The sequence below is a fragment of the Nicotiana tabacum genome, chromosome 19 (assembly GCF_000715075.1).
Source record: "Nicotiana tabacum cultivar K326 chromosome 19, ASM71507v2, whole genome shotgun sequence".
Classification (NCBI taxonomy): Eukaryota; Viridiplantae; Streptophyta; class Magnoliopsida; order Solanales; family Solanaceae; genus Nicotiana; species Nicotiana tabacum.
The window spans coordinates 124188325-124215481 of record NC_134098.1 but is presented as its reverse complement, the minus strand read 5'-3'; the positions used below and the strand labels follow the sequence as shown (position 1 = coordinate 124215481).

General features: G+C 38.5%; 1 protein-coding gene across 1 annotated transcript; it reads left to right on the top strand.

Moving 5' to 3' along the window:
* The first annotated feature begins 8855 nt into the window (after positions 1-8855).
* On the top strand, positions 8856-14253 carry LOC107783791 (probable protein disulfide-isomerase A6). The gene is given in 11 exon segments (NM_001325371.1): positions 8856-9064; positions 9675-9759; positions 10795-10892; positions 10995-11050; positions 11548-11665; positions 11813-11840; positions 11925-12016; positions 12843-12999; positions 13091-13215; positions 13409-13508; positions 13948-14253. Coding segments are annotated over 11 exon segments (1080 nt in total). The 5' UTR covers positions 8856-8909; the 3' UTR covers positions 14014-14253.
* The last annotated feature ends 12904 nt before the right edge of the window (positions 14254-27157 follow it).

Genomic DNA, 27157 nt, shown 5'->3' with positions numbered 1-27157 from the left:
CCTTGACAGAGTGACTATTCAGCCGGTTAGCTTCTAGACTTGCTTTTTGGTGGTCAAGTGTTATGGTATACCCTCGATGGCCTTGATTTGGTCGGGATTAACCTCGATACCCCACTGCGACACTAGGAAACCCAAGAATTTCCTTGAGGCCATGCCGAATGCACATTTCTTGGGATTCAGTTTCATGTCATATTGTCTGAGTATGTCGAATGCTTCTTTTAAGTGGTCGATGTGATCTTCTCTCTTTTTGGACTTGACTAGCATGTCGTCAATGTATACCTCCATCATTTTTCTGAGTTGTTCTTTGAACATCTCCGTCACCAACCTTTGGTAAGTTGCCCCGCATTTTTTAATCCGAAAGGCATGATCCTATAGCAATACGTCCCCTGGTGGGTGATGAAGGTGGTCTTTTCCTGATCCTATTCCGCTATAAGGATCTGGTTGTAGCCTGAGTAGGCATCCAAGAAACTTAGCAACTCGTGCTTGGCTATTGCGTCGATGAGAAGGTCGATGTGGGGTAATGAGAACGAGTCTTTGGGGCAGGCTTTGTTCAGGTCGGTGAAGTCTACACACATCCGCCACTTACCGTTCTTCTTTTTCACCATGACCATGTTGGCGACCCATTGGGGGTTCTTTGACTTCCTGATGGAACCATTTTCCAATAGTTTTTCCACTTCTTCGCGCATTGCGTTATTGATTGTAGGGTTGAACTTACATCGAACCTGCCTTACCGGGGGGTTGAGTAGATCGATGTTCAATCTGTGTGTGGCAATCTCCTTTGGGATACCTGGCATATTTACATGGCTAAAAGCAAACAAATCAGCGTTAGCAATTAGAAATTTGCGAAACTTACCCGATTCTTGGAGTTTGCAGCCGTTGTAAGCTTTCTTGTTGTAGTCGTTGACGTTTAGCTGAACGGGGTCGAGGTCCTCTATGGTCGATCCTGCGGCTTCAGCCACATTGGGGTCTCTAATAATGTCCTCGATACTGTTGTCTACCGACCTTGACCTTGTTGATTGTTATGCTTCCTTCTCTTTGCCCCTCATTTGTTGGGCGTCTGTGCAGTCTAGGGCGATACGGTAGCACTTTTGGGATGTGCATTGTTTCCCGCTTATGCTGAATATGCCCCATAGAGCTGGGAATTTGATGACTTGGTAATAGCTGGAGGGTATGGCCCTCATGGTGTGTATCCACGATCGCCCTATGATGGTGTTGTATGGCGTGTCCTGGTCCATGATGTGGAATGTGGTCTCCAGAGTGACACCACCCGCCAGGATGGGGAGTGTGATCTCGCCAGATGTTCGTTCAAGTGCATTGTTAAATCATGTTAGTGTGATGCAACGCGGTACTATCTTGTCCTCGAGTTTTATTTGCGTGAGTACTCGGGGGTGGATAATACACGCACCGCTCCCGTCGTCTACTATAATCCGCCTTATGTCGGTATCCAATATTTGTAACGTAATAACAAGAGCCTCATAGTGAGGGAATGCCAAACCGTTGGTATCTGACTTATCGAAGATGATACTTACTTCGAGTTCATCATACCGTTCGTGGGTGATCGACTGTTTGAATTTGTGGGTCATGGTGAACTTCATGCTGCTGATGGAAGTGTCGTCTTCTCCGCCGATGATCATGTGGATGGTGCGGGCTGGCGAGGGTGGCTTCGGCGGTCCTTGATGTTATTCGCATCCCCTGGAAAAGTTGGTTCTTCCCCGATCGCTCAACAATTCTTTGAGGTGTCCCTGTCGCAGCATGTTTACGACCTCCTGTCTTTGGGCGATGCAATCTTCGATTTTGTGTCCTCGCTCTTGATGGAACTCGTAGAGGGCGTCTAATTTTCCGGTATTTTGTGGCCACTTTACCTTTAGTCCGAGCTTCTCCAAGGCGTAGACGATCTCTGTAGGTGACACGCAAAAATTGTGAGCGGATAATAAAGGGGGCATACCTCTTTCATTCCAGTGAGTCCCAGTTCTTGATCGGGGTGTGCCTTCTTCATTGCGAGGTGAGGATACAACAGTAGTTCTGACATATGAGAGATGTCGTTCCCGATTCAGCCGTGAAGTCGCCGGATCTCTTCTGATATCGCTTCTCTAATCCTTTTTGGATTTTGCTTGTACCGAGGTCAGCCGATGAGTCGGCCCATTGAGGTCGTCTTTGTCTGCTCGTACTTCGGCACAATATGCATTATGTATTTCGTCCTAAGTTGTTTGGGGGGAGGGGGGGTATTTCATAAGCCGACTTAATAAGTTTTTCGTCGCTCTTGAACCATTTCTGTTCAACCCGTTTTGAAAAGCGGCTACTACCATTCCTTCTGATACATTGGGCAAAGTCATTCTCACTCGGTTGAAACGGGCAAGGAAGTCCTTTAGTCCTTCTCCCGGGGACTGTTTGATATCAAAGATATCATTCACTCTTGCCTCGGCCTTCTTGGCCCCGACATGGGCCTTCACAAACTTAACGGCCATTTCCTCGAAGGTTTTAATGGAACGAGCTGGTAGTTGTGAGTACCAGGTTAGTGCCCCTCCCTTGAGGGTTTTGCCAAATTTCTTCAGCAGAATGGAGGATACTTGTTCTTTGGCGAGGTCATTGCCTTTCACAGCAGTAACATAGTGAGTCACATGATCCTCGGGGTCGGTCGTGCCATCGTATATTTTCAGGTAAGGCGGCATTTTGAAAGTCTTCGGTATAGCATGTGGAGCATCACTATCACTGTACGACTGCTCGACGAAACGACCGGCATCTCTCTTCGGCAATAACTTAGGAGCGCCCGGTATTTTATCGACCCTTTTTTGGTGCTCTCTCATTTGGTCCCGAAGTGTCTTGTTCTCATTTTCCATTTCCTTCATCCTTTTCAGAATGGTTATGAGAGCGTCATCGCCTACATTATTAACAACATTGTGAGTGATACCTGTTGTCGCGAGTGGGGGGGGGAGGTTGATCATGTTGCTCGTTCACTGGTGGCGCAACACAGGTTCTCGCATTTTCTACGGCCGCATCCTGAACGGGTTTATGGAGGACGTTGGTCAGTATATCAGTCAGTCAGGCTTCAAGGAGTTTCTTTATCGCTGGCGGTGTCTCCTCTCCCACATATGTTGAGGCTGTCTTGCCAAGGGATTTTGTGATGCTGCGGTGGGGAGGGGGTGATCCGCCTCGCCTAGAAGAGGCGTTGGGCGTTGTGTCCTTGTCCACTGCTTCAGAGCTTTCGTGGATGATGTCCATGAGGTTGGTTGGGAGGTCACTCATTATTCTCATTCTTTCTTCTATGTTACCTGCCACGTTAGATCTGTGCATGCAGAGAGAAAAAAGGTTCTCTTTTTTTTTGCGTCAGTCAGTGTTGGTTGTAGATTTAGAAGAAACTAAAAAACTTAGCTAGAAGATCCCCACAGACGGCGCCAAATTGTTTGACCCAAAAATATAATTTCCGGCTAAACTATTAAATTTATATAATGAGGGATTAGATCTAGTTAAGGATAATAACTCTAGATGTTAAGCACAAAGACGTATATTAGATGGGACAAATTCTGTATATGGTTGGTAAGGGTGGCAAGTGGGCCGGGCCCGGTCCTAAGTGGGTCGGTCCTATGCGGTCCGGTCCTAAATGGTCCCGGGCTTCACGGGCTTATTGCTGGAACCGGCTCGGGACCGGGACCACGAACTAACAGTCCCGGGTTAAGTGGGCCGGCCCCAGGCCTAAGTGGCCCTAAACGGGCCCACCAGATATTTTTTATTTTTAATTTTTTTTTATAGAAGTTAGAGAAAAAAAATGGTAATAAAGATATATAAGCTATATTCGATTTATATACTATATATACATCTTAAAATATATATATATATATATATACTATATTATATATACATAGTATATAAGCCATATTCGATAGTATACATCTTAAAATATACTATATATACATCTTAAGATATATTATATATACATGTATATCTACTATACTATACTATATATACTATATATATATATCTAGTATATCTAGTATACTATATATATATAGTATATCTTAAGATGTATATATAGCATAGTATAGTATATATATAAGCTTATATATCTTATGAGATGTATATATAGTATATACTATACATATATATATATATATATATATATATATATATATATATATATATATACTATACTATACTATATTATATTATATGTATAGCTTAAGATATATAAAAAGACAAAAATATTGTAAAGAGATATTCAAATCAATGCGTTATATTTTTATTATAGCATTAAAAATCATGGCAATATCTTTCTTAGTCTTCCTCCCCCCTATGGAATGAGCACAACAAGGTGCTAATACCACCATTGAGAAGAAAAAGAAACTAATCAAGATGTGCCAAAATACAAGTTACATATTAATTTACATGGTATCTCTTATAAATTTCATAAATCCTTCAAGGTCCGGAGGAATTTCCGTTAGTGGTGGCGGAAATGAAGCTTGGTCATCACCGCTTCCAGGCGAAGCATCATCCTCCACAGGTTCAGCTAGCATTTCTTCGTAAGCTTCGTCTACCTCTGGTTGTGATTCAGCAAGTTCAAAATTTCTTCTTTTCGAACGGATCCAATCTCTGAAAAGTACTGATTTTTTCAAGCTCTCCCTCATAGACGCTCTATAATCACCGAGTTGAAGTCTTGCTTGACTGAAAGCGCTCTCTGATGCCACTGTTGAAGCTTGAATAGTTAAAATATCTCGGGCCATCCTTGAAAGAATCGAAAAGTATTTTTCTTTGTCCTTCCACTATTCCAAAATATTAAAGGAGCCATCGGGATTCACTTCCTCAATTCCCTGTGACAAATAAATTTCAAGTTCATTTAGTTATAAAAAATCACTAGTACTAGAACCTTGAGAACCCCTGAACCCTGCCCAAGCACTAAGTGCTCTTACTCCCGCAGTTCTTTTAGATGATTGAGAACTAGAAGAAGAAGGAGTTGGAACATTTGGTCTAGCATGATCTAATGCAACTTGATAAGCATTATAAATAGTTTGAATATTTATTTTAATTGAGGCTATTGCGTCCGGAAGTTTAGACAACTCCTCATCTTCAAGTACTAAACCATTATAAACAGTTTCATACCAAAATTGAGGACCTCCTAATTTCATAGTAGGATTTAACAATGCAGCAATACCATAAATAGGGGGAATAGGGAAAAAATATTTTTTAAACTTTTTTCTCATGGAATCAATAGCAAGTTGATAAATTTCTCCACCCTCTGAAAAATGATCAAACAAATTTGAAAGTTCTGCAATATAAACTAAACAGTTAGAAACAGTAGGATAATATTGCCCAGAAAATTCATTTGTAGCAATATGAAATTTTTCTAAAAAATTTACAAGTATTTTAACATTAGCCCAATCCGCATTTGTAAGGTGCTCATCATCATCACTTACATGAGCATTAAACGTTGAGTTTATGGGGTTTCTATATTCATATGCAACAACTAAACTTTCATACATGTAATTCCATCTAGTTGGACAAGGTTTAGGAACCTTTCTTTCTCTTAGGCCAAATTCATCGTATCTTTTAAAATATTCTCTAAGTCTACTTCTACGGTTTGAATAAAAAAGCCAATTAAGAGCCATTTTAACCTTTTCAATTTCAACATTTAAAATTCGCATACCATCACCCACAATTAAATGATAAATATGACAAATACATCTAACATAAAAAATGTTACTAAATACAGGACTTAGTGTAGTGGTAAGCAAGGCTACAACATTTGTGTTACTAGTAGCATTATCTATTGAAACTGACATTATTTTATCACTAATGCAAAAATATCTACAAAAATCCGCAATCGTGCTAGAAATAAACTGCCCTGTGTGACGTGAATTAATTATTCTATAAGCAATAATGCGCTTTTGCATTATCCAATGCTCATCAATCCAATGACTAGTAACAGTAAGGTAATCACAGTCATTACCACTTCTACCAATATCAGTTGTAATAGCAACACGCCAATTTATATGAGTAAATAAATAGCGCAAATATTGTTCATATTCATATTTATATTTATAAATATCACTCTTTACGGTTGTGCGAGGAAAACCTTTATAAGTAGGATTATAAACTTTTCTAATATAATGCACAAAGTAAGGGTTAGAAGGAAAACTATAGGGTAAGCACATAACAGTAACCATTTTTGCCAATTCTTCCCGATCTTTTTTTGGATCATAATATAAAATACCACCGGTAACAGTGTTAATTCCCGGTTGAAATTGATTTGACCCGGTACTAAGGTCAACCTGACTATGTGCACTTGTCCCCTCAACCAAAGCTTTCATACGAAAATATCTAGCTTTATCTTGAGGGTGTAGCAATATGTGTCTAGTCAAACTTCCCCCCTCACTGCCCCCCCCGACTTCCAACATATTGAAAAACTAACTCTTTGCCACAAGTTTTACACTTAGCCCTATTTTTTCTCTTAGTTGAGTAAAAAATTACCAAACAAGAGATGTTTCTGCCCGTTTAGAAGGTTGTCTAGAAAAAGTAGGGGCACTAACAGGAGGGTCAGACGGGGGATCATCTGGATTATTATTAGTTGGGTTAACTTCAGGAGCAGGACTAGTGGGTGTATCGTCATCCGGTTGCGTTTCATCAAAATTTATTTCTTCATCATTATTTTCATCAATAGTTGGATTACCATAAAGAGCATTCATATATTCATAGTTTAATTGTTCACCGGGTGCAATATTATGGCAAAATTGTCTCTCGGTAAATTGTAATCAACTATTATCGCTATCAAGAATAGAAGGTGTAAGACGGGTAACAGGTTTGGGTCGGGGAGCCGGGGAAAATGGAGGAGGAACAGATTGGCCACTAGATTCACCACTTTTGGATTTTCCCTTACTTTACTAAACATATTTTGTAAGGAATAAGCCATCTTAATTAATCAAGCAAAGTAAATAAAATAAAAAAAATTATAATATTAAAACTTAAGAGTTGGAACGAGTTTACCGAATTGACGAACAACTTGTTGGAAATTGATTATCGTTAAAGACTTCAATTCACCAACTTCACAAGTGTTTCACAAATTGTAACAATAAAGTAAGCAACAGTAGCAATTATAGAAGTAAATTAGAGAGAGATTGTGATAGATTGATGATTTTGTAAGAAAAAATAAAATAATGATGGGGTATTTATAGTTAAAAATAGGGAAAAAGTGTAATTATAAAAAGTTTGGGATTAAAACAAAGTTGGGGGGGTTAAATGACTATTTTATAAATAGCCAACGGCTATTTTTGACAGCCCAACGACTATTGGGGGGGTTAAAGGGACCGGGCCGGTCCCGGGCCCTGGCGGGCTAAACGATCCTGGCCCTAGCGGCCCAAATCATAGGACCGGCCCACGAGACCGGACCAGGCCCGCTAAAACCGGGCTAAACGGTCCTGGCCTATTAGCCCGTTTGGCCCGTGGTCCCGGGCCGGTCCCGAGACAATTCCGGGCCTGGACCGGCCCACTTGCCACCCTTAGTGGTTGGTGACAATAAATATTGAATTCTCTTAAAGCAAGAACATTAAGGGAGATATAGCCAACAATACATGTCAATAAATGATATTTAAGTAAATAAAGAGAATGATTCACCCAATAATGGATGAGTAAGACGAATATTTTGCCTGATAATGATGAATGACACATAGATCCAAGATTCACATGAACGGTCCTCGGATCTGATGGAAAGTGGGAACAATATGAGCAAGAATCTTTGTAAAAAAGTAATCTTTGTGTTTTTACTAGAGAGAAAGTTCTCTTCTCAAAAGTGTTCTTATCAGAATCAATATTATATGCCCCTATCATTGTCTCTTCTTTCTATATATATAGGGCATTTTTCCTAGGAAACCCTAATGGTACAAATGCAAGGAATATTCATTAGAATATTCTCTTTTAGTACCCTATCTTGACAAATTAGCCGTTACAAGCCTGATCATCAGTGCTCGATCTCGACCTCGACCCTTGCTGACATCTTGATTAAGATAACTGTCGATATCTTGACCACGGCTCATGTCGGCACCCCGGCCATTGACCTTGCAGCGTCTTGGGCGAGCTCGACCGATAACTTTCTTTAATGCCATATTATGCCAAATATTCCAAAGACGGATTTTGGCCTATACAAGTTTCTCTCTACCAATGGTTACATTCTCTAAGGATTAGCTTAAAACTTAAGTAATTGGATATTAGAGGTATTGAATTTAATAAATTGAAATGGAGTTGGTGCATTGAAATGTTACTACAAACGTACTACTAGACATTAAATACAGTATTAGGTAAAAGTCAATGTTAATACTAGTACGTTTTGGGGTAAAAATATAGACGTGTAGGTTGATTTTGACAATTTGGTATATTTAAAAGTCTCAATTGTCATCAACGTGTCGTTGCCTTACTTGTTAGAACATGTCATAGATAAAGCAAGAAGCATACTCTCGTTTTTTTTTTTTTTTATATATTATTTTTTATAGATTTTAATTGACATTTGTCAATTTACATATTATTCCTATTTTATGCATTGCTTCGAGAGCTCAATTCCATAATGATAAAATTAAATCTTTAAAATGAGTTTTTGAAGGTTAAACTAATAATTAAAAAAAACGTTAAACAAATACCACTCAATTATCACATTTAAAAAAGACTCATATTATACAAATTAAAATTGTACAATGTATAAAAAATAATTTAAAATATTCATAAACTAAAATTTACTTGTAGATTACGAAATACGGGAAAAGCTCATTTTAAGCAAAGCAAAGGCATAAGATAGTCTTAAAAAAAGAAATACACGTATCAAAAGGTTTTTATATAAATACCCAAAGGGGCGATTTGACACTCTATTGTTTCTTCCCCTGGCTTTTGAAAAACTCACAAAGAAGAGAGGGAGCTTTGGAAGCTAGTAGAAAAAAATGGGGAGATCACGGATCTGTAATACATTAGCAATTTTAGCTCTGTTTTTGTTCTCTTCAGCGTTGGCAGAAGACGTCGTCGTTTTGACCGAAGAAAACTTCGAGAAGGAGATCGGTCAAGATCGCGCCGCTCTCGTTGAGTTCTACGCTCCTTGGTTCGTACACTTCCTCTGATTCTTTTATTTACCAATTATGTTGCTATATTATGCCTTTCTGATTTAGGATTTGAAATTTCTTTATGGATGCAATGTGTTGTGAATGCTTAATCTGTTAAAAAGGTGTTGATTATGTGATTCGGTAATTAGATCTGTGATAGTTTGATCTAGATTTGAATTGAAATAGCTAAGTTTTAGTTATTTCTTCGTAATATAATAGCTTTGATTAATTTGATAGTTCCGAAGAGTTGTTTTAATTCCCATAGTTCCGTAGAGTTGTTTTAATTCCCATGATCTTAATACGTGTTATATGTAGCTACAAAATGATTTTGTTTCTTGCTTCCTGAAGGTTTTAGATGTTCGAGTTACTAATGATTGGATATAAATGTGTTGTTTGCTAACACAATTATAGATCTTAAACAAATATCCTAGTACTGTAAATGAGATTGATCTGAGTATAGTGTTATATGAGTTCAAATCATGCTTTGATATATGAGTTTGGTTGGTTTGTAATAATTGAGATGTGCGAGTTTGAAAAGTGTAAGGCTCTTCTGCAATGAGATATAATTATAGGCTATGCGGTGGACTAATTGGATTTATATATGGGCAGGTGTGGCCACTGTAAAAAGCTTGCTCCCGAGTATGAAAAGCTTGGTGCAAGTTTCAGGAAGGCGAAATCTATTTTGATCGGAAAGGTTAGTCCTTCTGGATATGAAATTCCCCTCTCAGCTTTTCATTGTGCTAGAATCATATGAAAATGGAGCTCTTTTTGCAGCTGAGACTTTAAAAGTTTTTCCTTCCTTTTTGTGTTTATTCCTAATTGTATAATATTTCTATTTCCTTGAAGAAATTGGCAAATGGTCCTATGTTTGCCACACTTGCATTTTACTTTGTGGAGAATTTTAGTTTTTTAACTAAGGAGGCAGTTGTGATTTGTGCCTGATTCCAGTTGATTATCTTGGTTTTATCTGATGCGAATGTAGTGAAGCAAGCAAAGAAAAGAAAAAGAAAAAAACTGATCTGTATACCTGTTTGGCTGTTTCACCCACCCATAAGAGAAGGTTATATTGATTGGTTTCACGTGGTGGTGTAGTTTAGGGAAAATTTCGTTGGATAGTGATTATTTGGCGAAGCAAATTTATACTTTGAATGTCATTCAAGTTTAGTCGGATGGAACACTGGGTTCATTTATTTCTTTACCTGTATTAGCAATGGGAATTTTGATTTGTAAGTCAATATTCTAAAGAATGCCTTTCACCTAATTTGGTGGATTTTTTTCTTCTCTTTTATTATAAGCTATATACTGATGAATAATATGCGGGACGACAATCTGATGGCTCAGTGTAGCTACTGCAATTAGGTAACAGTTGTCTAAATTATCTATCAGTTCATTTTATTTTTTGCAACATATCATTGTGTAGAAGTTGAGCTGAGAATACCTGGTAACTATTTTTTTGATGGAAAAAATGTAAGAGAATACCTGGTAACTATTGATTATCTTCTATAAAACATCTTCAACTTGTTTGCCAGCTTCTTCATTTCTCTGAGGTAATTTAAAAAGCCAATCATGATGAAAATGACATTTTCAATATAGTTTTGTTCGTTGTTTTTTTGTTTAGTTTGGACAAATATTTAATCGCTTTTGAGTTAGTTTTTTTTTTCTTTTTTAATTTATGTTTTGCCAAGTTCGTAACGGAAAAATGATAGTTTCTAGAAACAATATTCTGTAGGTTGATTGTGATGAACATAAGAGCGTTTGCAGCAAATATGGGGTTCAAGGGTACCCCACTATCCAATGGTTTCCAAAGGGATCACTGGAGCCAAAAAAGTATGTTTATAAAATTTGGTTACCGAATCAGCTTTGGATGAGTTTCTGATTGCTTTGTTCTTTGTGATTTTTTTGTCCTACTTAAAATTTTCCTTATCGCAGATATGAAGGTGGACGAACTGCTGAAGCCCTTGCCGAGTTTGTGAACAGTGAAGGAGGTATTAAACTTGCCTTTGCAACCTTAGTTTATACCTCTTGAATGAGTTAGAGGATTGTGTATGTAAGTCTGGTGGTGATTTTTGCTCTGTTTAATTACCTCAGGGGTTTGTTCATCATTTCCTCCCTATTTAGGCTCCAATTCAGGATATAATATGCCACTACTTATGTTGACGTTTCTGTCATGGATCTATCTGAGCTTGTTTTTTAGGTTCCAATCCTCGTTTATTTCTGTTTTTTCCCGTTCAGTTAAGGACACTTATCTATGAATGGTACGGCAAGTAGTATACAGTAGTGTTTCTGCTTAGTACCTGCTACTTGTAAAGCATAACGTTATGGGTTATCAATCGATCTTACTTGTCGATGATGATGAGGAATTATACTAGACATGAGGCATTGATGATTATGTTATTTCTTTAATTTTAGAAAACATGGTAGAGACATATATTTCCAGACGTTCCAAAATATGCAGTTCTGACACTTTATTATCCGATTTTAGGGACTAATGTGAAGATTGCCTCGACCCCGTCAAGCGTTGTGGTGCTATCTCCAGATAACTTTGATGAAATTGTGCTGGATGAGACCAAGGATGTATTGGTTGAATTTTATGCACCATGGTAAACGTTTATGATTATCTGCTTCGGAATAAGTAAATTTTAAACAAAATAAGGTGCTGGGAGTTCAATATAGCTGGTTCTGAGTCTAGTGTGCCAAGGATCATCTTTCTCCATCTGCATCTCTGATTTATGCTCTACTTTGTGTAGGTGTGGTCATTGCAAAAGCCTTGCTCCTGTAAGTGCATTACTGTCTTATTTTGAAACTTCTGAGAACTGAGTACGTGAAGAGATCTGAATTCCTATCTCTTTATGAATGCAGATTTATGAAAAGGTAGCTACATCGTTCAAACAAGAGGAAGATGTGGTTATTGCCAATCTTGACGCCGATAAGCACAGGGATCTAGGAGAGAAGTAAGTTTTCTACTTGATAACGTCACAGGAGGCGTACTCCAACTACCTGGTCCATTATTATTTTTTTCGATGAAACAACACAATGTAAAATATAATCATAGCCATCCTGCTTATCCCAAAAGGAGTATATTGGAGATGCGACAATGTAGGGCATATTTTTTAGGGCGATTTAGATGATAGACAAAATATGTGAGGAAAGATGAGTTGTGTAGAGTCTCCGGCAGCATCTGGCTTGGGAAAAAAATATGGCTGCCAATAGCAACTTCAAGCATTTCTTAAGCTATATTACATCTAGTAGTCTAGTTAACTTCCAAAAAGTGAGAACATGAAGGAATATAAAGGGAGTCAGAGGTGAGACAAAGTCATTGCATTTTTTCTTTTTTCCTTAAAAGGGTTCTTTGGTCCATTCCTCGTTTATGAGTTTCAATAGAGTATGTTAGCTGTGGAAATAGTTCTTCCCTAAATTTACTTTCGTTCAGTTTCAGGAATTAGGTTTCTCCGAAAATACCCTTTTTTTTGTTACCCTTTGTGGTTGGGGGGGGGGGAGGCTTGGAGTAACGATAAAGTTGTCTTCATGTGACCTTTAGGTCACGGGTTCGAGCTGTGGAATCAGCCAAACTTGTATCACGATAGGTTGCTTACATCACACCCCCCTGGGGTGCAGCCCTTCCCCAGATCATGCGAGAAAGCGGGATGCTTTGTGCACCCGGTTGCCTCTATCCAGCTAAACTAAGTCCTCCTTCCTTTCTTTCTCGCTCTCTCTTGAACACTCGTACATTCTTTCATGCACATGTGCATCCGAGTAATGCAAAATTATGCCCACCAGGTATGGCGTTAGTGGCTTTCCCACACTGAAATTCTTCCCAAAGGGGAACAAAGCTGGTGAAGATTATGACGGCGGCCGAGATTTAGATGACTTTGTCAACTTTATCAATGAGAAGTCTGGCACTAGCCGTGATTCGAAAGGACAATTTACCTTAAAGGTTTGTAATGCCGAATAAAGTGATTGATTACAACATTATAAAATTATTTTGTCCTTGCATTTTAACTCTCTTTTGTACCTTATGGCAATAGGCGGGTATTGTTGAGTCCCTGGATACATTGGTGAAGGAGTTTGTCAGTGCCACAAACGAGGAGAAAAAAGCTGTATTTAGCAAGATGGAAGATGAAGCTGGGAAGCTGAACGGTTCTGCTGCAAGGTAGGATTATATTGGAGTATATAGTTGTTATTGGTTTACCTTATATTTTGGAGGTGTAGCATATTTCCGGTTGTATTGTTATGTTATTCTAGCAACAGGGAAATTTGATGTTCTGCACCCGTGACTTGTTGCCTTTGGGTGAACGTCTTTGTTTGTGCCTTTTTCTCAACTCCTTTCTAAATCATCTTTCTAGATATGGCAAGATTTACCTAAAGGCTGCCAAGAGTTCAATGGAAAAAGGAGCTGATTATGCCAAGAATGAAATTCAGCGGTTAGAACGCATGCTTGCCAAGGTATAACTGCACCTTTTCTCTTCTGCATGTTTTTCTTCTCCATCATAAATATGTGCAGCAGCTAGAAGTGACCTTATAATGTCAACTTCGCAAACATCCCCGCTGTCCTATCTCTGTTTTTTGTATCCCACATAATATTGATCAGTTGGCATGAGTTGGGATATTGCTCCAATTTCCTGTCAATAATCCACCTGGGCTCCAATTAACTATGCAGCATAAATGGCAACATTACTCTACTAGTTTATTCTCTTCAATTTGAATTCTCTTAATTACAGTAATATGTTGATAAAGGCTTTTTAATAATCTTTTGATGTGTAAAGTTCTGAATTGTTTTAAATAAGTTCCGCGTCTTTCCTACTTGGATGGAGAAAATTTTGAAGTTCCTGCTTTTAATTGTATAACAGAAGCTGACTTCTCTTTTGTATATTGAATGCTACAGTCAATCAGCCCGGCTAAGTCTGATGAGTTCACCCTCAAGAAGAACATCTTGGCGACATTTGCATGAAGTCCTTGCTAGTGTTGCAGCTTGTGATGCCTCCAGGCTTGGCGTCACCTGAGTTTTGCCCAAGGTCGAGAAATGCATTATCTGGTTGATCTTCTGTTGCACATTTTTGTACTCGGAAGTATTGCACACGACAGATCTATTTAGGCATTTTATTTTATACCAGTAGCTATGTCAAACCTAGACATTATGTCTTATGATTATCAGTTTCTTTGACAAACAATTAGTAAAGCATTATCATCACGTCATGACTTCATGTTAATCTTCTAACTTCTACTGCATTATACTAGATTCCATCTCACTTTATCATGCTTTATATACAAGTAGACATTCCACTGTCCGCATTACTGTTTGTTATAGTTATTGTTGTTGGATTGAGATGAGCGTAAATAAAATGACTTGGCCAATGAGAATTTATATAGTTGTCCAAACTTGCTTGGGATTGAGGCATAATAGTTGTAATAGACGTTATCCAGCGCCTAGCAGTGCTCAAAGCGAGATCTTTCCGTGCCTTTTCTTGTTTCTGCACTAGAATGTGCAGAAAACTTCGTCACTATGGGGAGGCTTTTCATTAGGGTATACAATGTGAAATAGAGATTATTTTCTCCTCAACTAAATGGGAAAATTACAACAAAGTGCCAGGAATAATACTTCACTGCACAAGCCATACCCCGTTTTTAGTTGGTTGAAATTAATGTCTGCGATTATACTTGTTCGTTCCAAACCTCCCCCTTCTCTTCCCCCGTTACTTAAAAATAAAAAGTGAAAAGCTCAAAAGAAATCGAAATTATACATTGGTTACATATCTCTCTTCATCTTCCTCCTGTGTCTTCCCTCGAGTCGGAACCTTGTTAATCTGACATTGTCTTTCCTCGTCAATTTTTCCTGTAAGAATGTCCGCCTCCTGGATAGTACAAGGATGTTTTTTATTAACTGAGGTAACACAAGGATGTGCCTTAAGTTTGGGACATAGTTAAAGGAATTTTAGCCAAAAACTCTTAAATTCTTGGCTAACGAAAAACATAGGATGAAATGGATTTCTGAAAGAACGTCTTCTCATTCATCACGTCCAAGTAAAACTACTTTTAATTCAGATTTTGCACTAAAAGAATTTATTAATACAAAAATCCAAGTCAGTCAAAGGATCAGTTCAGGCGATCAAGGACCAAACTCCTAAATCCTGTCAACTGATAAACAATCTTCACTCCTTGCAACAGCATGCTAAGCCGCCTAAAATAGGCTTATGAGTTTATTATGGGGGAAAGTACATATCCAAATTGAGTTTGTTACGCAAGAAAATACTTACCCACACTCGATATTTATACCAAATTACATTTGATAATTATGATTAAGTGATAAATTGAAGTGAAAATATATACTTCATCTGTTTCAAAAAGATTGACGTTATTTCCTTATTAGTCTGTTTAAAAAAGATTGACATCTTTCAATATTTCCTTAGCAGGAATCATTTATAACCATACAAATGCTATCGTAGGTTTTAGACGGAGGATTTGCAGTCGTACCCTATATTTGTGCCACCTTTTAACCTGTACCCTATTTTTAAAAATTATTGATTTGGTAGCCAGCTGACAAAAAATACGTAATAATATGACAATTATACCCCTGACAAAAGATATAAAACGCGCACCATGCATTAATCGCGTGATCTGCAACCTCATTCGTGAAAAAGATCTCCTCTCCTCTTAGCAGATTTATCAAAAAACCAGAAACTTGAACTAGATTCATCTTCAGAATCACACTTGCATGAAGTTGTTTGACGGATATAGCATGAAGTTTTCACTTATAGATCTTCAAAAACTTTTTAAAACTTCAAATTTAATGCGTGAAGGATATAGAAAAAAGTTGTTTCATGTTGAAGTCTGAAGTTTTAATAAAAATACAAGCTAAAACTTCATGTTAATTTAGCATGCTAAAGTTATTTCACGTTGAACCTAAAACTTCATGCTAAAGTTATTTATTCTGCAATCTACATTTTTGTCATGAGTTCTATCCGAAATTTCAGTCTAAACATGCTGAAATTTTTTAGTTCATTTGCTAAAATTTCAAACTAAACATGCTTAAGTTTTTGTCCTGCAGTATGTAATTTTCTAATGAGTTTTTGCTAATGCATGCTGAAGTTATTTAGTTCATTGCTAAAACTTTACCAAAACATGCTGAAGTTTTGTCCTGCAGTCTACAGTTTTGTCATGAGTTTTATCCGAAACTTCAATCTAAACAAGCTGAAGTTTTTTAGTTCATTTGCTAAAACTTCAGACTAACATGCTTAAGTTTTTGTCTTGCAGTATGTAATTTTCTAATGAGTTTTTGCTAATGCATGCTGATGTTATTTAGTTCATTTGCTAAAATTTCATACCAAAATATGCTGAAGTTTTGTCCTGCAGTCTACAGTTTTATCATGAGTTTTATCCGAAATTTCAGTCGAAACAAGCTGAAGTTTTTTAGTTTATTTGCTAAAACTTCAGACTAAACATGCTTAAGTGTTCGTCTTGCAGTATGTAATTTTCTAATGAGTTTTTCCTAATGCATGCTGAAGTTATTTAGTTCATTTGCTAAAATTTCATACCAAAACATGCTGAAGTTTTGTCCTGCAGTCTACAGTTTTATCAAGAGTTTTATCTGAAACTTCAGTTTAAACAAGTTGAAGTTTTTTAGTTCATTTGCTAAAATTTAAGACTAAACATGCTTAAGTTTTTGTCTTGCAGTATGTAATTTTCTAATGAGTTTTTTCTAATGCATGCTGAAGTTATTTAATTCATTTGCTAAAACTTCAATATACCAAAACATGTTGAAGTTTTGTCCTGCGGTCTACAGTTTTGTCAATAGTCTTTTATTAAATAAGAGCAAAATCGTCTTTTTAAAACACTTCCAACAAAAAAAACAGGTACGGATGCAAACGGAAAAACAAACCGGGTACAAGTTAAAAATGGGCGACCAAATAGGGCGCCCCATGTAATTTTTACGTTTTAGACACAAGTTTCAAAAGTTTTACGGTCACAGAAATACTATGTCTTATTTAAGATCACATTAATTAAAAAAAATTTCCTTTCTTTATTAAAGTTTGTGTCAAGTCAAACTCCGATAATCCTTTTGAAATAGAGGAGTACTAATTAGTCATTTAGGTGATAAATTGTATGTAAACGATTAATATATTATTGTCCGGGTGTTGATAGGTTTTTATTTTTCAACAAATGGACCAATTGCATTTAACAATACTTAAGAGGTTGTCAAATCAAACGCGAGATAAAATTTATCGGTAGATTGCTCATTATTTCTTATTTACGATTAATTTATAGTTTCCAGAAATAATTAAAGAATAAAATTTTCATATAGGAAATTAATATAATAGAGAAAATAGGTCTTCATTGCCATTTATAATGTTGAAATATATTGTAAATAAGATAATATATTACTCGTGTCATAATATATATCTAAAATTTTATTACCTTGTGCGAGCATTCTTTTATTCAAGATAGTAAAGAATTGATAATAAATAATCATATACTAATTATTATTAATTACACACGATATCTGGAAACAATTTGTATCCGTCTAAAACGGAGGACATGTCTTAATATTATAAAAATTTACTCATAATGTTTATAGGATTCCATAACATATGGCAAGTCAAATGATTGAGTGATTGTTATTCAGTTTATCATAATGAAGTAATTATACTTCTTGTTCTTCAACGTTATGAGCCTTTTTAAGAGCAATTTGAGTACTATATCTATTGAGCAATTTGGTATTTATAATTGAAACGATCAAATTTACCCATATCTATTTGTTGTCAAGTTAAAAGAGAGTTGTGACATCCTTCTGCCTCCAGAAACTTATAAAAAGATGGTGTCCCTGATGATCTATTGCTAAAAAGATGAAAATTCTGAAATCCGAGCGATAGTATTTTACTGTGAACATTCAATTTTTCCAAAGAATAAGAAGAATCATGAAAAAATGAGAGATTTGCACAAAAATGCAGCCCAACGCATTACATTGCACCTATACAGTCATACTTTTAAGTTTACAATCACATAATCCATTATCTTTTTGCATTAAGGTTTATACATTCGGTAAACAGTATTATATAACTATATACAATTATTATAATGTTGTATGCAAAAATTGGATTCCGTTTCCTACGAACTTCATCTAAAACAAATTAAGTTTTTAACATAAATCTTCTTGTAGCCTGTTAATAGGTGAAAAGAAGTTCTAAATTATATACAAAATAGGCTAAATTAGGTAATGGATTTTATATACGGGTAAAATCGGGGATAGAGTTACCCTCGATTTTTCGTCGTGAAGCGAGGAATGACGTTACTTGTTATTGGCTCGAACGAGACCGAAGATACCAACATATTGGAACCAGGAACGAACGCATGATATAACGGGTCTCGAGCATGGTCGGACCTGGAGGAATCAAGCTCGAATGAGAAGGAGAATCAAGGGTAAAGGAAAGGCGGTTAAAGGAGACAAACGGGGAGCCGAAATATCCGCCATCAGCTGGGTATTGTGGCACAGACCACGCTTGGTATTGGCAGCGGATCATATTTTCGTGGGAGAAAAGGAATGAAAAGATTTTCACCTTATTTAGACTTGTATTAGGGTTAAAACTCGTCTACTATATAAAGAGTAGGACCCCTTCATTTTTTGACACTCTATTTTTTTACACATAACAAGGCAATAAAATTTACTTTGGCTCTCAGCAATTGTTTTAAGTGTTCTTCAGTTGTTCACTCGTTTATTCGGATCCGAGCTCGATCTCTAGGGCTCAGTCAAGACTAACTGTTGGCATTTAAGCTAAACATAAGGCTTAATTACTACGTCATTTTGGTTTGATCGTTTTATTTCATTTCAATTCAATTATTTACTGTTCTTTGATTATTTGTGTTACATTAAATCACATATCCTTTAAATCGCGTACACATTTAATTGTTATTTATTTTAAGGGGTAAACAGTTTGGCGCCCACCGTAAGGCTAAGGATAATAGTGGTAATTTAATACGAATCTTGATAACACACACAATTTTACACTTGTTCTTTGAAGTTTGATTTCAGGACTATTCAATATGTCAGATTCTCAATTTGCTCACTTAAGTGTTTATGCCGAATCAGGCCACCACAGTGAAAATAACAATGGGGCACCGAGCAACAACGTACCCCGTGTCGACCCTAATGGCGTTCCAATTATTGATCTGGTCGATGCCAATTCACAGGTTGCTGTCAACACTAACCTACCAACTGATCTCAATAACAGCATTCACGGGACACCTCGACCATCAGTTTGTGAGGCATCCGAAACGGGAGGCGATGGAGTTAGCGTACGCTTGATTTTTGAGATGTTGCAAGCCCAACAAGTTGCCATAGCACAACTGCAGAATCAAAATCACGCACACAATGCAGCTGATCCCGAATGGGTTGGAGAAGATATCTAGAGGGAAGAACGGGTTGTCACAGAACCTAACGGGTCCAGATCCGGGGAAACTTCCGAGGTGATGAAAATACTCAAGGCACTGAAAAAACGGGTAGAATCCGGCAAGAAAAAGATAGAGGCAAATGATAAGAAAATGGAAACTTACAACTCGAGGGTAGATCCGATTTTGGGGCACTGATGTCGCCCAAATTCACACCACTGATTGGGATTGTGAAGCGGTCGATTCAATTATAATTACTCAACGTGAGTCGGGGTCAATTCCGTATAGATCTTATATTGGATTAGGTATATATCTAGACTAGGTGTATGACGTGCCCAAATTGCACTTCCACATAATTAGTTTTTTCTTCCTACTTCTAAAAAGTATACTATTATTTGTAAATGAAAAGCTAAGGAACGATATTTTTGGTATTGTTGTTTTTCAAGTTGATAAAAGATCTAGGGTCGTAACTTCCACCTAGGTGGTTACCTAATGGATTGTGGGCTTTAGGGCAGGTTTGATTGATCAGGGTGTAATATAGCAATCACATGCAATTACCCACTCTATACCTCTCGGTAGTTTGAGTGGTTTTGCCTAATTTGGCTTTCTCAAGTCCAAATGGTTAATTCACAAAACTAATGATAGATGCTCAAGTCGGGTCTTACTATCTCTAGATCGGACCCTTTAATTGGGGCTATTAATTTCTTGAGTTCACCCCAGTTCCTTGTTAGCCAAATTTTTCTAGACTTAGTCTCTCTTTCTCAAGTAGAGACTAGGTCAATTAGGCCTGAATCAATGTTTGCAACTATTAATTCTTAAATTCAAGTAAGAACTAGGCTAAATATCATACACCCAATCACAAACAAGCCCCAAATTAAACACTCATTAGACACCCATACTAGGGTTGGGTCATAACCCTAGCTAAGAATTTAGCTACTCATAGGCAAAATTGAAGGAACTAAAGAAAAAACTAAGATTAAACTCATAATAGATGATTAAGGGAAGAAAATCTAATGTTAAAATGATAAACTTTTACAAAGTTACCCAAAACAGTAAGGAAAAAAAATGGCTATCTACTTTCAGGTGTTCAAACTTGACCTAAATTTGACAAAAAGATCTATTTATACCCAACTGAAATTATCGGATAAAATTTCCCCTACGTAGGTTGTGCGGCCGCACAATTCTGTGTGCAATCTGCACTTTGAAGCTGGCTTGACAGGATGGACTTCTGCGGCCGCACAATTCTGGGGTGCGACCGCACTTTTTCAGATTTCTGCGGACCGTACATTTCTGAGTGCGGCCGCACTTTTGCTTCTGCGGCCGCACAATAATAGTGCGGTCCGCACTTCTTCAAGGACCCAAAACACCATCTCTCTGAACCTCGTCTTCTGCGGCCGCACAATAATTGTGCGGCCTGCACTTTGCGAAGTGAATTTATCAGTGGTTCTTCATAGTCTGCGGCCGCACACAGTATTATGCGGTCCGCACTTTGCTCTTTTCTACTTTGTTTTGGTCCTTGTCCAATTTTATTCCTTCTTGAGTTGATTTTTATCTCTTTGGCTTATTTCCCAATATTCCTGCAAGAAAGCACATTTCATTAGTTCTCGAGAATACCTTTAAGCATTTTTGAGCTAAAATGAAAGTAAAAGAGTGCAAATAAGTGGTCAAAATCCCTACTTATCAACTCCCCCAAACTTAAGCTTTTGCTTGTCTTCAAGCAATTAAGGTAATTCCCACCTCCACAAAGAAAGAGCTATTTCAGCTGGCCTAAGTTGAATCAAACACACATCAATTGGGACCAACGATTACCCACACACTCATGAATCATCAACAAGCCTATGTTTTGAATGTTAAAGCACAAATAACTCTAATGTGATGCTTGAGCATCAAGAGTTGGCTTTATTCATCAAGGAAGTTCACACTTTCATATAGGTCACTATGGATCCCAAACTCCTCATATACTCTCTGTAAGCTCATCTCACTCAAGAATGAAGCACTCAATGCAATGATTCGAGAAAGGTTCGCTCATCACTCTCAAAAGAATGTCACAAGCCTGGCTCTAAGTACCATATGCTTTCCCCTTATGTAGATCACCACTAATGTAAGCTTACTCGGCCTGAAATCACGTAGGGCTTTTTCGGCATGTAATGAAGGCTTTTGGACTAAGGAGGGAACTATTGGAATGGAACTAGAGAGACTTGGCATCACTCTTTCTTGGTTATGCTATTCATATTCTCCTTCTTTGTTTTCTCCATGCTTTGCACTTTTGCTGTCTTTTGAATCTTTTCAACCCTTTCACATTATTCACTTTCTTTTTGTGTTTTTCTTTTGTTCTTTCTTTCTTTTTCTTTTCCTTTCCTCTTCTTCATTTCTTTTCTCTTTTTATGCCTTGGTACCATCTTCAAACTCCTAGTATCTCCCCCAAACTTATGTTTTCGCCATTTGTTTCTCATGAATGCTAAAGAAAGCTCGGGTGCCAAGAGAGGGTCACTATAAAACGGGTAAAGGCTTGTAACATGGTTATCGAATGAAAAAGGCTTTAGGCTCAAAAGGGTTGACTAGGAATAATATAATTGGTGGGTCATGGAAGGTTTTAAAACGGGTCAAGGAGAGCCTACAATCACTTCTCAAGCCAAGCTAACTTAGAATTTCTCCTAGAAACACATTCGGGGCAAGTTCTAGACCATTCGCATGGGTACTTGGACTTGTAACAAAATACCTCACCTCTCACACAACCGGGTTGTTAAAGAGAATAGAGTCGAGGGCCCACAACAACCGCATTCAAGAATGAAAATCGCTAATGGTTTAACTAAATCACCCAATGATTGCCTAAGTCAACACAAAAATCACAAGGTCACTAACTAGAGCCATTTATTTTTTTCAAAAACTTGTTTTTAACCATAAGCGTGTAGTTAAGTGTGTTGGTACCAAGTAAAGCATGCTTGACCCTTATTTATTCATTAATACTATTATTTCTACCTAAACATAAAAAATGGACTCGATCCCTTAAGAAGGTTGTCACGCTATCCATCGTTGGGAAGAGCCACCCGGTTCACACAAAACCCACCTTTGGAAAGAACCGTGGCATTAAGAAAACCAAAGTGTTCACTTAAACATAAAAAGAAGCTAACAAATAAAAAAGAAGCTATTAAAGTAAATAAGAAGCTATATTATTTAAAAATAAAATAAAGAAGCTATGAAATAAACTACTGAAAGTAAGGCAAATGAATATACAAACCAAGGGGAATAGAATATATATACATCAAAAGAGAGGGAGGGATATATACATAATGAAAGAGAAGATAAAGATAAAAGAAAAAGAGTATTAAAGTTATTACATGCCAATGTCATCAAATCAAACCAAAATAGACCACCCCCTAAATAAAAATAAGCATTGTCCTTAATGCTTAGAAAAATCAGAATAAGGGAGGGTAGAGAGTAAAGAAAACTCCCTATGTGGTCTCAGGGTGACTGGCAACATCACCACCCTCAGGCTCCTCCAACTGGATCTCATCATCATCTGGCTGGGGAACAACGGGGTTGGCGAACATCTTAAGCATCTCCTCGGTAGTGTGGGCAGCAAGGTCTGGCTCATCAGACTGGCCAGCTGGTGCCTCTGCTGATGGTGATGCTGGGTCTGTTGGTACTGATGAATCTGTCTCCATCAGTAGGTCAAATGGCAAATCACCCGTTGCTGCAATCTTTGTCGCCTCCTTTCTCAATTTCTCCACTGATTTCTTTGAAGCCTGGGATTTCCTCATCTTCTTTGCCTGCTTGCCCAACTCCTCAATACTCCCCCATAAGCCACCAGTGTATCCATAAGGGTCTTCTGTTTCTCCAGAATCTTCTTCAATATTTCCTCAACTGACGGAGGGACCTGTGGTACTGCTGGGATAGAAGACTGTGCTACAACAACACTGGATATGTCAGACAACTTAGAAGTGGCTGCCTGCATCTAGTTGTTGAGACTCGCCAGTGTCTGGGAGACTCGCAATGCAGTGAGTGGATAAGTGGATGAGGCCGGAACCGGTACTGATGCTGATGGTCTAGAAGGTGAAGGTGGTGGCATGTCAGCTATCTCGGTGGAAGGCCCGACTGCTGTGGAAGGCATGGGAGCTGTAGATGGCTCAGCAAGAGAATCTATAACCACCACCGATGGCTCATCAGACTGACTAACGGTGGTAGTGGCCTTACCCTTAAACTTTGGGTTGTCCGCACCTTGCAGGGAGTACCATGAGAAGGGCTTTTTGGCCCTCACTTTTGTATCAAAAGTCCTTGGCTCCACCTTTGCATCATTGAAATATTCCGTGAGGGTGTTGGGATATGGGTAGGAGCTTTCACTTTTTCAGATAGCCACTGTCATGTTGGCCAATATGATGGCCCCCACATTGATTGGGTACCCGGCCATAATAGATTCCACCAGAATTGCTCGGGAAATTGGAAGATTGTTCTCATTTAAGCTTGGATCAATACAGCTGCATACAAAGGTTTTCCACCTTTTTAATTTAAAATTTAGGGTGGCCCGTGTGATAGGAATCCCTGTTGTGATCCACGGTGGTGGTGGTCCTGGAGCAGCCAAAATCTCTGCTAACCAGGGGCGAGCTGCATCACCCATAGCAAGAGTTTCCAGGTACTGGATTGCCTCTACCTCCTCAAAGCCCAGGTAAGTGTTCAGAGTGTTGGGGTCGAATCTGACTTTCAAATTTCTCACTTTGGTTATTTTGGTACCCTTCTTGATGTGAGCCACATTGGCATAGAACTCCCGTACCAAGTGCTCATTTGCATCTATGACACTTTGGGTGAACCACATCCACCATTTTCGCTCCCGAAACTGTCTAAGGACATTTGGATTGTATTTATCCAAATCCTTTATTAAGAATTGTCGCTCAAGTGTGAGCGATATCTGGGGCCACCACTCTCTGAATCTTGTGAAGGCCGTCAAACTCACAAATCTATTCTCCCATGCTTCCTTCTTCTTCGACCTCTCTAGGCCGCCCACTCAAGTGTCACCTCCTCTATCATTATTCGGGACATCGTCATCATCATCATCATCTACTACAACTGGTGTAGGAGGAGTAGGTGTAGAGGAGGGCTCTGAACCCTGGCTATCGGCATCGGAACCCTCAGAAGAACTTGTTGTAGTGGAGGGTTCGTTGCGCAATTGATATCTCCCAGTGGTTTGTGGTGGTTGGGACTGCGCCCTCAGGCTGTACCTCCACTGAATGACCCTCGGAGGCTTCCCTAGACGAGGCATATGAACTAGATTCTGAGGGCTCTGTGGCCCTACCTCTCCCAGTAGTCGGCTTTTTGGCGATGCCTTTTGATTGCACTCCCAGTGGGTGAGTGCCCTTTCCTCGGCCTCGGGAGGGTTCACCTCTCCCTTTAGATGTATTGCCTCTACCTCGTGACTGAACCATTGTCTGTAATACAAGGCACATTAGTCAGTTAGAGTTCAAAACAGTGTAAACAGTTGCATTACAGTTGCAGGAAAATAGTCTACAGAAGAGATAGTGCGGACCACACAATTTTGAGTGCGGCCGCAGACTGCCATGTACGGACTGCACAATTTCAAAGTGCGGTCGCACATCCTGAAATGCAGACTGCACAATTTTGAGTGTGTACGCACATTCCCCAGTTCAGAACACTGGTTCTCTGAAGTTTCCAAAGTGCGGTCGCACACATATTTCTGCGGCCACACACATTTTTCTGTGGACCGCACAATTTTGAGTGCTGTCCGCACTTTTCATGCAACATATTTGCCCTAATTTAAGATCTGCGGACCGCACAATTTTGTGTGCGGCCATGCAATTTGAAATTAAGCGGCACTGACTTTAAGTTTTGTAATTTTTGCACAATTTAGACACGGTATTTGCAAATAAACATGATTAATGATCTACCCAGTCCCCAATGGACACACATGATATAACCCACATGATTTTAAGCACACATGAATAACATTTGACATTTTAGGCCTACAAATAACTATACTAATCAAGAATAAAAATTAAGAAAAATGGAAAAATCTAACATGGATTGAACATACCAGTGATGAAGGATACATGTGAGAATCTAAACTTGATGAAATGAGTATGGTGTGTGAGCTATTTTGTGGTGCACTGTATTTACTTAGGTCTCAAGAACTCAGAGTGTGTAAAGTTGTGAATAGTGCTTAGAGGACCTATTTATAGGTTGACCAAGTCGGTCAAAAGTTGAGTTGAGTGCGGCCGCACAATTTTGAGTGCGGTCCGCACTCTTTACCTGGACCTTTGCTGAGATTCTACAGTCCGCATAAAAGTGAGTGCGGCCGCAGAAATTTGTGCGGTCCGCACATTTTTGTGTATGGCCACAGAATGGCCTATTCTCTGCAACTCAAAACTTCGGAGAGTTCACATTTTTGGGTCTCCAGTTGTACGTCCGCACAAAGAATTGTGCGGCTGCAGACTCCTTTCTGTGGTTGCATTCATTATTGTGCGTTCCGCACTTTGTTCAACACTTGGCCAAATTTTTCGAACACAGTCCCTGCAATGCACACTCATTCCTGCAATTCACTTCAAAACTAGTTAGCTCAAAACAAAACCTATCTAACAAAGAAGAAAATGAAAAATGAAAAAAAACATGGGTTGCCTCCCAAGAAGCGATTGATTTAACGCCGCGGCATGACGCAGATTACCATCAATCACTTGAAATGAATTAACGCCACGACGTGACCATCATCAACTTTGCCAAGATAATGCTTCACCCGGTGACCAATGACTCTAAACACTTCATCATTTTTATTTTTCAAGTCCAATGCACCGAAGGGTGTCACATGCACAACCTCAAATGGACCACTCCACTTAGACTTCAACTTTCCCAGAAACATTCATAACCGAGAATTGAACAATAATACAAGATCACCTTCTTTGAACTCCTTATTCTGGATGTACTTGTCATGGAGGTACTTCATCTTGTCATTATATAAGGACGAACATGAATATGCATGGTACCGGAGTTCATCAAGCTCATTCAATTGTGCCACCCTCAAGTTGGCGGCGACATCCCATTCAAGATTAAGCTTCTTCAATGCCCACATAGCTTTGTGCTCAAGTTCCACCGGAAGGTGACAAGCTTTCCCGAACTTTAACCGGTACGGAGACATACCGATCGGTGTTTTGTAAGCCGTCCTATAAGCCCAAAGAGCATCATCAAGTTTCTTTGACCAATCCGCCCAGTTGGCATTCACTGTCTTTGACAAAATACTCTTGATCTCCCGGTTGGAGACTTCCACTTGCCCGCTTGCTTGAGGATGATAGGGGGTCGACACTTTGTGAGTGACACCATACTTTGTGAGTAAGGTATCAAAAGCTTTGTTGCAAAAGTGTGATTCCCCATCACTAATAATGGCCCTTGGAGTGCCGAATCTCGTGAAGATGTTCTTTTTCAAAAATGCCACCACATTTTGAGCTTCATTATTGGGTAAAGCCACGGCTTCAACCCACTTTGACACATAATCCATCGCTACCAAAATGTAAGTGTTCCCATAAGAGCTCACGAATGGACCCATGAAATCAATGCCCCACACATCAAAAATGTCAATCTCCAAGATGGTGGTGAGGGGCATCTCATTTTTCTTTGAAATCCCACCGGCCCTTTGACATTCATCGCAACGCTTGACAAGATTGCTAGCGTCTTTGTAAAGAGTAGGCCAATAGAATCCACAACTCAACACTTTTGCT